The 13,073-nt window shown below is 43.7% G+C and overlaps 1 protein-coding gene across 1 annotated transcript in view; it reads right to left on the reverse strand.

The window, feature by feature from the left end:
* ptch1 (patched 1) overlaps window positions 1-13,073 on the reverse strand; it is a gene marked incomplete at both ends in the record, with an annotated part of 86,290 nt that overhangs the window by 21,822 nt on the left and 51,395 nt on the right. The window contains 2 exon segments of the mRNA XM_080739181.1: window positions 1,256-1,398; window positions 3,388-3,697. Of these exon segments, the coding sequence (XP_080595307.1) occupies window positions 1,256-1,398; window positions 3,388-3,697 (453 nt within the window).

Genomic DNA, 13,073 nt, shown 5'->3' on the forward strand with positions numbered 1-13,073 from the left:
TAACTAAAATATTTGCTTGTGTCCCTGGAACAACATATTTTGAAATCGGGGGTCCGCGGCCAAATGCAAGTATTTTGGGGGTCTTTGACATGAAAAGGTTTGAGAACCACTGATTTAGATGAAGGATTTAGAAGACATTTATAGACTAGGGTCAAAAATATTCAAAGACTTGCGACTCACGATTTTTCAAAAATAGCAGATCTACAAGTTCGCAGCGCGGCACCATCTGCTATTTTTAATAGGCCTAGTTAAAGCATTGGTCATTTGTCATACAACAAAGTATACAGGGTAAAAAAAAATACTGTGTACAAAAGCTACTTCTCTCTCTCTCTGTCTCAATCTCCCTCTCTCTCTCTCTCACTGCTTCATGTTGACTACAGTAATCTGAAGTTATTCTGATTCTATACAACCGTTTCATATCTTATTTAATCGTATTTATTTTAGACACGATGTCCGCAAATGCTGGAGAATATATATATATGTTTTTTTGTTATAAAGGTCATTTTCAAATGCAGCATTAAAGCAATGGATGCTTTGTTAAATATCTACAGTAAAGATTATATTTCTAAGCTGTGTCCAAGCCTGAAGAAATAAAAATGTGTGTTCTTACACTGAATTCCAACTGGTGTCACAGTGAATCTGCATCATCTATGTCGAAGTTACATATGCATTGCATTGTCAAAGTATTGCATGTGCTGACTGAAAACTGTGCACACACGCGCGCGCACACACACACACACACACACACACACACACACACACACACACACACACACACACACACACACACACACACACACACACACACACACACACACACACTGGTTACGCTTAGGATCTCTGGCCTATAGCTGGCAAATGGGACAAATGGTTTAAATGAAGAGTTAATAGCTTTTTCAGAGGAGAGTTGTAGCTCCAGCGAGGGCTTTAAATTCCTGGGCTTGGTAAAGTCATCAGAGAGAGAGAGAGGGGGGGGGGGGGAGACAGAGAGAGAGGGGGGGAGACAGAGAAAGAGAGAGAGAGAGAGAGAGAGAGAGAGAGAGAGAGAGAGAGAGACAGAGAGACAGAGAGACAGAGAGAGACAGAGAGAGTTTATAAGCCAGGTGTGGTTCTCCGAAGCCGAGCCATGGACCCATCAAAACACACACAAACACACACACACGCCACGCAAACATGATGAAATGCCATCGACACTGCCAATGTCCCTTATGAAGATGATGTCATAATTGTGACAGGCCTGGGTTAGGGTCCCTACCTGGTTAAAGCTGATGGGCTTGTCCCTGCGTCCAGTCTGCACCAGGAGCTTGTAGGCCAGGACGCCGTCGTCAGAGGCATTCTTGTAGCTGCTGAGCGTAATGCGGCCTGCCTCCCAGTCCTTGTCAAACGCCTGCTGGAGACCTGGAGTGGGGCAAAACATACACACACACACACACACACACACACACACACACACACACACACACACACACACACACACACACACACACACACACACACACACACACACACACACACACAGCCGGGTTAAACGTCTTCCTACTGCTCTTATTTTTCACGATTTTGGAACCCATTTTTCACCTGTAATTTAGATAAAACACATTGTGAGAGCCTGGGCGCTACACTGAGTACACTCCCTCTGCCAACCTGGGGAAATCAACGGACTGACCTCATGCTTCCTTCTATTCATGAGGAGTACAAGTCGCTTCTTTTCACCTGACGGGGAGGTTTCCCGGGTTGGACGTAGCGCGTGGAAGGAAAATGTTATTCCAACCAGTTCCTTTCCCCCTCCATCAGGCAGTATAGAGACCAGGATTACTGCATGTTTTTTGTGAGGGTACCTACGCTATAAGGGAAACGGGAACATGCAAACTCCACACAAAAAGGCCCTTTTGCCAACCCCACTTAGGGGGTATGGACACTGATGACGTGGAGGAGAGAACACGCCCCCAGCGCCCACAGCGTCCCCGGTGGGAATTGAACCCAGGACCTTCTAGCTGTGAGGCGACAGGACTACCGACTACGCCAAGTGCCCCCCTTCCTACTGCCCTTGATATCAAAACTGTAACCACTTAAAACTGTTATACTTAGTTGACTGTGGTCCCCCAGGGCTCTATACTTGGCCTACTCCTTATTTCTCTCTACACCAAATGTGTTCGCCTCTCTTTGCCTCTACAAGGTCACGGCTACGCATCTGCATCCGCACAGCACAGCACAGCACAGCACAGCACACATATAATAAGCTAGATTGATTTAATATGATGACTCTGTTTTATTCTGGACCACCTCCACCAGACTTCAAAAGCCTCAAAACGGGTTGCTTTTGATTCAACGATCATTAGGAATATATCAGGAACATGTGCCTTTCTCTCTTGGTAGGATTCTCTAATCCATATGTGTAAAGTCCCAGCACCCCACCCCCTGACTCCCCCCCCCCCCCCCCCCCCCCCCCCCCCCCCACCACCACTACCGCCACTCCCCCAACGGCCCATGCTGTGGTCTGTCTGTGGGACATGTTGTTTTGGGTCCCGCTCCCCGGCACTGTCTGGCTCCAATTTGTCCCAGCATTGCACAGAGCAATATCAAACACAGCTCTCTCTCTCCCACACACTCTCTGTGTGGCTCCAACGGGCTCCACACACAGGCTCTCACAATGTGTTTTACAGTAAGACACATGTCAGACACTCTGCTTACTCATCACTGCTCTCTAGCTATTTTCATGGCTAACTTGTCCTTGGACCAGGTTGGGGGCTAATTAGACCTTGTTGACGGGCACGTCTTCAACATTATTAGGCACTAGCTATCACTGGGATTACAACCAGCAACCCACAGAGCACTATAGGCACCCTTGCCAACATAACAAAGTGATTATAAGGAAAGTGAACTGTCTGGAATCACAGGGATAGAGTGCTAACCGCTCTTACGTTTGACTTTGTGTGTAGGTCCCTACAGTATGTCCCTAAGTCTGTATGCAGTACGAGACTAACATCATAGAAATACAGAGAGACCGACATCACCACAGCTGATGTCAGGGACAGAACAGCCCATACAAGGAGATATGCAGCTGTGTCGTGTTTCATACCACCATGCGAAGTGAGCACCAGTGGACCTGTACTTATAGCCTACATTTACTCTACTACATATTGTACTTTTAACTCCACTACGTGTATTACTTGCTCCAGCAGAGCGCAAAAGTGTCGCATTGTGAGCCGCTATTTTCAAAAGATCTTTATACATTTGAAAACTTGAACTGGGACATTCTGCATAATGAGTACTTGGTACATTTTGATGCCAATACCTTTGAACTTTTTACTCAAGTACATTTTGAATTCCGGACTTTTAAGTAAAACATTTGAGTACTTTTTCCCACCACTGGATGTTGCGGTATACCTTGCAGCCAGTCCCTGAAGTAGTGCAGCCACATGCGGGGGAGCTGCCCGTTGTCCTCCTTCAGCACGTAGCGCACGGTGTGGAAGCGCCGGTGCAGCTGGTGCAGCAGTGGCTGCTGCAGGGCGTACTCGGCGCTCTGCGTCACCACGTACATGTTGTAGAAGGAGAAGAACTTGAACTGGGCGCCCAGGAAGTCGTACTCGCTGGTGTCCCGCGGCACGATGTCCGTCAGCTCCAGGCCGTCCCGCACCCGCGTGGTCCCGTACAGGCTGACCCCCAGCAGACACAGGAACAGCACGATCACCACCACCTGCGTGGGAAAAACACGACAGGCTCTTTTCACAAAACGTCCAGGGCTTGACATTAAGGCTTGTTCTGTTGTCCAGGACAAGTAATAAATCCTTCCGGACAAGCTCATTAAAAATGTACTTGTCCGTTGGACGCGTGGCTCTTGGCTTCACTTTTTCTGTGACGCTCCTAGCAGCTTTTTGCTCTATTCAGACTATGGACTGGTGATTCTATGGAGTGGACGGTGGAGGGAGCAAGCGGGGTCGTTAGCAGTCCTTTTGTTATTCTATATCAATGTCTGACTACGCTATCATGCTGCACGACTATTTTTTTAAGTTAAAGTGGAAGTCTTTCAGTGGGTTTTCAAAAGGGGGACCAAATGGAACCAAATGCACCCTCCAAATCCATTTCAGTCAGATAACTCAGGAATAGATATCGAAAACTGTAAGTCTGAATATTAGATTTGATATTGGCGTTCAGGCTCTGCTATATATTACTCACTGCTTAGCACACCAGAAAACAACCAAGAGCCAAGAGCAGGGAGATACATCAAATTACAATCCCCTTCGGGGAAAACAGAACACTCAGAGAGAAGCAGAGCCCACTGGTGGTCCCGGGGTGGTGGTGAGAGCAAACAAAGCTATTCCAACCTTCAGTGACACTGACAGCAAGAAGAACAACAGTGAATGAGGCAAGCTTATAACCACTTAACCCTATTATGGTTGACCGGAGGTCCTCAACTATATGCTAGAGTAATTTCATTTTTATGTTATTGTGGAGAAAGCTTTTGCTGCAAATAGCTTAGCGACAAGCTCACAATGCAAGCCATGTTGTGTGCTTGTTGATCTGCTATTTTCCACAAAGCTTTCGCCTCGGTGTCATGTGATCAGTGACATCGTGAATATGTACTCTGCAAGCCAAAGAGTACATCTTCATGATGTCACTGATCACATGACCCCACAATCAATCCTCCAGTTCTAGGCAACACAGAAGTGGGGGACTTTTTTTTCTTATTTCCACACAACAACTCTAAGGTATATTAATGACATACTGTAGTTCAATGTTGAAAATGAGTGGTATTCGCCTTTAAGTGACCGCCAAATCGGTCAGCTGCTTGTTGCAGAGAGGTCACATATCGTCACTGCCGGGCAGAAACCCCGTATCTCCAAGTTTCAAATTTGTACGTTTTCTTTTTTAGCCCTGCTTCATCATACAAGACTGTCACACAAAACTAGTGAAAATAGCCGATCTACAAGCACACAACGCGTCATGGTGAGAGGCGTTGTAAACATACTGTACAAGGTTTCCACCCAACAACAATGATATACAGTATACACCCATAGTGATGTGCCTGCGTGTAAAACTCTTGAGTCTATCTGCCTGAGGTGGCTCACAAACTTCAAATCATCTGGTTCCATTCGTATGCTCCCAGAGTACCAAATGGATACATTAATTCAAACTGAGGCTTTTACTGTGCACCATTCGCTGTTAGGGGGGAAGAAGCCACTGTCTGTTTGATCGGAATTTCAGTTAACAAGCTGATAAGATAAGAAGCTAATTAATGTGTTATGCTGAAGTTCTTATCTAGCATTGCCTCACGATTAATTGGCTAAATGTAGATACATTACAGCATGCTATGAAATATCATATAGGCATTGCAGAGCACAAAATAAGTTAGGTAAATAGAAATTCCGCCGCCTCTTTAAGAATTTATAAAACATGTGGGATACAATCAGGAAGTTACTTCCTTGGCTTACTGGCAGATATAAGATATTTGGCGGTGATCGGTCTAGCAGTTTGCAAGATTAGCCCTGGACACACACAGTGACACACTCACAGACCCTCTCCTAGACAGCTCTGCTCCTAGGCACCATGCCATAAAAATAGAGTTGGTAAATAAATAGAAGCATGTTGCTCTGAAGCACTGTCCTTTAAAGCAGTGGTTCTCAACCCTCAAATTATTTTGGAGGGTCCCCAGATGATTAACTTAATGTGCAACATTGTTTTCTCACTCAACAGTAAACAAACCAGTATAAAGTTTAAGTGTATATTGGGTATCTGCACATTTCTAAAGTGACAGTTTGAGGTCTTTTTAATAGCTCTGAAATGACAAATTAAACATTGGCCAAATTGTCAAATATTTGAGGCAGGGAGTTCCGACAAGATGGCGACCGAGTAGGACGCGTTTGTTGAGCTCTGTGGAGGTGCAAAGTTTTCACATTTTTTAAGCCCATTTTGTACTGCCTTTATAGTTCTTTTGAGACTTTAAACGCCAAAACACTGGTGAGCGTCTGTTTTTGCAGTTGTTTCGTGTTTCATGCCGAATACGATTAACACGAGGTCGAGGAGTACCAGGTCTCCGACCGCAAACGCTGACAACATGGCCGGCGCAATGCAGGGCGACGCTGACGCTCCGGTTACAAAGAGCATGCTGCGCGAGGTCCTCAAGGAATCACTGAAAGAGTTTATGGATGGTTTTATTCAACCCATGATGCTTGGCTTGGAGAAGAAATTACTGAAGAAGATTGATGACTTCGGAAAGGAGCTGCGTCCTGCAGTCGCCACGCTGAACACGACCGTGGCTGAACATGGGGAGGCCATTGAGAACTTTGGTTCCTCCATGGACAGTTTGCAGATGTGTATCACTGAATTGGAGAGAAGATGTGCTAATCTGGAGGAGAAGCTCGTCATAGCAGAAGACCGGAGTCGTAGGAACAACATAAGAGTGATTGGGATCTCTCCTGGGCTAGAAAAGGCTGACCCAGTGGCCTTTATCCAGTCTTTTTTGCAGAAAACATTCCCCGACGAGTTTCCCGACTCCCCCCCGGAGGTGGATCGTGCTCATCGGACCGGCAATCCACGTTCTGATAAGCCAAGGGCTTTCCTGGCAAGGATCCATTTTTTCCGGGTAAAGGAACGCATACTCCAGCTCTCCAGGAAAGCAGGCCAACTGACATACAATGGCAAAAAGGTGTATATTTTCCCCGACTGGTCTGCTGAAACATCAAAGAGAAGGGCAGCTTTCGGGCCAGTAAAGGAATTCCTACGTTCCATCACCGCGGAAGGAGTTAAATACGGAATAAGGCACCCGAGCAAATTCTGGATAACCGTGGATGAGGCGACTTCTACTTTCAACTCACCCAAGGAAGCTCTGGCCTTTTGCAAGGATAAGTTCAAGACTCCAGGTGCTGCGGACGAGACTCTAGCTACGCAGGATGATGAGACGACAGTTACAGAGAACTAACTTTTACCAGGGACACTTTTGCTTTCGTGATCGCGTGCTTTCAAACACATTCTGCCGATGTGATATCCTTTTGCCTTTAATGGACTGTTGGTAAGCTGGCTGGGACTTTGGAGATGACTTTTACGCAGCGTCTTTCTTTCCTCACTCTCTCCTCCTCCTCCCCCCCAAAGGGTGAGTTGTTAATGTAAGCCTACTTATTGTTTTGGACTCATCATCTGACTTGACGTTGTGTTTTCAAGTGTTTCGTTTCATAATGCCTATTTTATTTGTATTGAAGAATAAGATATATTTTATTTTTTAATAAGATCTGTAAGCAGATGGGTGTTACTCGTTTTAATTTAGGTTACCGCAAGGAGAGAGGATTTAGGGCTGCTAAAGCTATAAGCATAATTCACTGTCTTTTTTGTTTGAATATAATGGACATTGTTCTTGTTATTATTGTATTCTTTTTCTTTGCTCTTATTGAGCGTTGTGCTGCTTACTATATAGGTCTAGAGGGTTTTATCTCTCTCTGTTAAGCTTTGTCTAACGTGTTCCGTGTCCCGGTTCGGAGCCTGCTCTCTCTCTCGTCTTCCCTCTGTGTCTCTCTATCTATCTCGGCTTTCCCTCTCTCTCTCTCTCTCTCTCTCTCTCTCTCTCTCTCTCTCTCTTTTTCTGTTAGGTAATGACGGCTATGTTGGTTGTTAGTTTATGGTTCGTTTATGCCTCCTAAAACGCTACTTTCTCGGGTAGGAGGGCGAGACTGGGCTTTGGCCTTTGTATTGAGTAATGTAGCCTACTGTTTAAGGCGAAACAGATATAAATAATATGGTCTAAATTGTGAAGGCTCCGCGGTTCCAGAGACCACTCGCTCTCCCGCCCTTTCTCTATGTCTCTCTACCTATCTCTGCTTTTCCTCTCTCTCTCTCTCCCTGGCTCATTGACTCGTTCTTTTCTTTTCTTTTTTTTCTAATCTCAATAGCTGGGGGATGTACGATCTCGTGGCGCGTTGGCTCTACGTGCTCGTGGATCCGCTGTCTGGGGGGGGGGGGGGGTAGTTATTTACCTACTTTACTTGTTGTCTTCTAAAATGTTAATTTCTTGATGGGGGAGAGTATGGTAGTTTACTGTTTAAGACGGAAACAGACTTAACTAATATGATTGACATTTATCTAAGTTTGCTATGCATCTTGTGTGCTGTGTTGTATATGGTTTCCTAATCACACATAACTGTGTTTTATGTAAATACTTATGTATACAGACTTTTCTTTTCTTTCTTTTTTTTCCCCCTTCTAATTAGTAATTGTGGTTTGTATGCATGGATGCATAGGGGGGGCTGTATGTGGCGCAGTATGCATTAACACTGTGTGTGCTTTGCTGCATATGGCCCCCCGGATGTGCTTTTAATTTCTATTTCTAACTACATATGTAAGTGCATATATGTTTTATATCATATACACTGATTTCCTTTTTTATTTATTTTTATTATTAATATTATATTAGTGCCGTGTCGTGGTGACAGCCTTATTTCCACTTATCTGTCACAAGTGTTTGGTTATTTGCATTAACGTGGCTTATAGGGCTTTATCACATTCTAAGTGGGCCTAATGCTGGACTGATTATTATTATTACAGTTGTTATAGTCCCCTCTTTTTTCCCCTTTATTCTTTTCTTTTTTCTCTCCCCCTTCTTTACTAGAAATGTTAACATACCATTCTCATTTATTTAAGTGATATGAAGTGGGGAGATTGATCATAATTTGAGCGGATGGAATGTTTGAGAGCTATTCAGCCACAAGAAGGCACTTTTTTGTTGTTGTTGTTTTTACTTTGGTGATCTGTTATATATTTACATAACCACCAGAGGGCAATGTATGGTTACTTTTGGGCAGTTACTTGTTTGCACTCTCTGACAGAGTGAAATGAAGGTTGACTAATAGGTTGATGGGGTGGGGAACTGTTTTTGTGCACTCTGATGCTAATGGGGTTTTCCCCCTCAAGCTTCAATGTTATGTGTTTTTTTATGTTCGTTTGATGTTGCTTTTTCCTTTCTGTTCCTTTTGGGGTTGTTTTGTTTTTCTGTTGGGAAGGTTTGTTGTGAGGGACCAACTAGGAAATTCTAAAATGTTCTACTGTGCTTGCTGTGCGTATGGTTTGAACCACAATTATGACAGAATATAAATTTCTAAGTTTCAATGTAAGGGGAGCGAATATACCGCATAAGCGAACCAGCATTTTGGGGGTTTTGCGATCTAAATCAATTGACTTTGCATTTATACAGGAGTCTCATCTTTTAAAAGAGCATTCCAACCGATTGGCTAATAAACATTATCGTGTTTTAGCCTTTTCAGCTGCTTCTTCCAAAACCAAGGGAGTAGCCATATTGGCTAGACGTAACCTTAGGTTGGATTTTTTGGGTGATTGGTCTGACAGTGACGGGAGGATAGCTGTTGCTAAAATCCGCTTGGAGGGCAAAATGCTAGCACTAGTCTCTGTGTATGCTCCAAATGTTTTAGACAAAGAGTTTTACAAATTACTAACTAAAACCTTATTGGAACTGACGGATTTCAAAATCATTGTTGGTGCTGACTTCAATGCAACATGGCAACATAACCTAGATAGATCCACTGGGGTAGAAAGCAGAGAACAAGCACTAGCGTCTGCAGAACTACGTGCTTGGGCAAACTCAACTGGCTTACTCGACATCTGGCGTTTAATGAACCCAACGGTTAGAGATTTTTCTTTTCTGTCGGGTAGGCATGCTTCATTCTCTAGGATCGATTACGTTTTTGCCCCTGTTAGCTTGTTTCATAAAATTGCCAAGGTAGAGTTGCTCCCAATGTCACTCTCGGATCACAAGGCGGTGCTGTGTGTTGCTTCACTGAAACAGGTTATAGATAGAGCTCCTAGATGGCGGTTTAACACCACACTGCTGCGCGATGCAGCATTTGTAGCTCAGTTTCAAACTGGTTTGCGCGAATTTATAAATATCAATACAGGCTCAGTTGAGGATCCCAGAATTCTTTGGGATGCAATTAAAGGCTTTATCAGGAGTAATACAACCCTCTATGCGTCCACTCAGAGAAAATTAAGGTCAGCCAAACTGGTGGAATTGGAATCTCGGTTTTCTACTTTGGATAATTCTCTCCAAAATAACTTTGATGTTAGTACAGCAACCCAGAGGGAGCTAGTTAAGAAAGAAATTAACTCCATTCTCAAGCGCCGCTCAGAATTTCAAATGAAACGCACAAGGCAAAACTACTATTTTAATAGTGCAAGACCCAGTCACTTACTGGCTTTACGTCTTAGATCCAATGAGCATTTTGCTGATATTGTTAGTGTCAAATCAACAACGGGAGCCATGGTTACAGAACCCAAAGAGGTCAATGCCACGTTTCGTGCTTTTTATGATGAGCTCTACACCTCCGAGGTCATTCACGATGATGCAGTATGCAATGATTTTTTATCTAACATACAGTTACCAACCCTTAGCGAGGCGGATGCGGAAGCCTTAGATAGACCGCTCCATCTGGCGGAATTACAGGAAGCTGTGCTCGCGATGCGTAGGGGCAAGTCGCCTGGTTTGGATGGGATACCCCCTGAACTTTATGCCATCTTTTGGGAAGATCTAGGTCAGCTGATGCTAGACATGTTTCGATATGCAATTGAAAGTGGCTCTTTCTCCAGGGATGTGAATGTAGCTATTATATCATTATTGTTGAAGAAGAACAAGGATCCCACAGATTGCGCAAGCTATAGACCGCTTTCACTTTTGAATTCTGATCTAAAAGTTTTTGCTAAGGTGCTTGCGCGTCGCTTGCAGGGTTTTATGACCACCTTAGTACACTGTGATCAGACAGGTTTCATAGGAACTAGACTAGCCTCTGATAATGCTAGACGACTATTGCATATCATCGATAGGGCTAAGGAGCTGAGGACCCCCGCCGCAGTGTTGTCGCTCGATGCGTTGAAGGCATTTGATCGTCTGGAATGGTCTTACCTGTGGGCTGTACTAGATAAAATGGGATTTGGTGCTTCATTCATACATTTTGTTAAAGTACTTTATTCTAATCCGTCAGCGATGGTCCTAACCGGTAAGATCTGTTCGCCGCTATTCACGATTGGCAGATCTTCAAGGCAGGGTTGTCCCCTTAGTCCTCTCCTTTTCGCACTTTCACTCGAACCCTTGGCTCAGACAGTGCGTCAGTCTGCAGATATTACTCCTGTTTCGATTAACAACACACAGCATCGCATTTCCCTATATGCTGATGATATTCTACTGTTCATTGAGAATGCACCACAGTCAATTACTCACGTCCTTCAAATTTTTGATCAGTTCAGTTCCATTTCCGGCTACAAAATTAATTGGACGAAGTCAGCCCTTCTACCTCTAAATGATCAGATGAGATCTGCTATCCTGCCGTCCATAATCCCAGTAGTAAGCCAATTCAAATATCTTGGCATAGATATTTTCCCCTCTCTTCAGGCTATTGTTAAGAACAACTATGGTGACACTCTAAATAAGATTTGTCTTGATTTAGATAGATGGTCATCTTTGCCCAACTCTCTCCAAGCTCGAGTTTCAATCATAAAGATGAATGTTCTTCCTAGGGTTAACTTTGTAAGCTCTATGCTCCCTTTGCCACCACCGCCGCAATACTGGAATAAGCTTCACTCTTCGATATCTAAGTTTGTGTGGAAAGGGAAACGCCCTCGTCTTAAACTTTCTCTATTACAACGTGCTAGAGATGATGGCGGCCTTTCATTGCCCAACTTTAAATTTTATTATTGGGCCTTCACGCTCCGCCCCCTTTTAAATTGGTTTAACCCAGCAAATAAGGTTTCTTGGAGAGAGCTTGAGGAGAGTTTAGTGCAGCCTGTTGAATTGAGAGATCTTATCTATTCAAACATAACTACACATCAATGCAAAGTTCGCTTTGGACCTATCATTTCTCATTTAGTGGCAGTATGGAGGGCAGCTGAAAAGATGTGTAAGATTGATTGTAAATGGAACTTATTTTCCCCAGTGTTCAATAATCAAAGACTTTTAATAGAGGATCGCCCCATTCGCTTTCCAAGGTGGAGGGCTAAGGGGATTCGTACATTAGGGGACTTATTTGATAGAAATGGTTTACGACCTTTTCGAGATTTGTGTGACATCTTCAATCTGCCTGGAAATACCCTTTTTTTCTACTTCCAACTGAGAACGTCCATGAGGACCTATGGGGTCCCATGGCAAGCTCCCCTTAGATTGCACCCCTTCCATGAGTTTATCTGTGATGGTAACAGAACAAGAGGTTTGGTTTCCACCCTATATGGTTTTTTATTAGACTGTAGTTATGGGCCCCTATCTGTTGATACTGTTTGGAGGAATGATGTACCAAATTTGGACCCTGACTTTTGTTGGGACACAGTATGGTCTAACATTAGGCTATCTTCTAGAAATCCAGACCATCAACAAATTCATTTAAATTTTGTTCATCGGACTTATTTAACTCCTCGCAGACTATGTGCTATGAGGATTTTGAATAATCCCAACTGCACTCTCTGCGCCTCAAATAGTATTGGTACCTTCCTTCACATGGTTTGGGAATGCCCAAATGTGTCGTCATTCTGGAATATGGTTGCCTCAAAACTTTCAACTATTTTTAGTATCAATATCATATCTTCTCCTTCTTTATTTTTATTAAATGACGTCTCACAGTTGCAACTAAACAATATACGCAAGCGCATCTTCTTTGCTGGATTAACGGCGGCGAAGAAGATGGTAGCTACGCGGTGGAAACCTCCTCATACGTTAACGTTTCGCCAGTGGGCCTTAACCTTTCTAGATATAGTATATTTAGAGCAGTCGATAGCAAGGTTACACGGAGCAAAAGAAGAAAACATTAATATGTGGTCGGACATTGCAGATAAGCTTAAGGCTATGATTCAAGAAATCACTATATAGTGGTAACAGCCTAGCACAGGCATGCACTATTGTACATTCCGTGTTGGTCCGGGGAAAGGGGGTGGGTGGGTCTTCTTTTCCTTTTCTTGTTTTGCTATTGTTTGTGTTGTTTGTATGTTAATTGCATTTTTCTTTTGATTATGGAAAATAAAAATAATTGATAACAAAAAAAAAAAATATTTGAGGCAGAAATTGTGAAAATACTTACTCACAACGCCTCGCTTTG

Source organism: Nannobrachium achirus (genome assembly GCF_963921795.1).
Source record: "Nannobrachium achirus genome assembly, chromosome: 12".
Lineage (NCBI taxonomy): Eukaryota > Metazoa > Chordata > Actinopteri > Myctophiformes > Myctophidae > Nannobrachium > Nannobrachium achirus.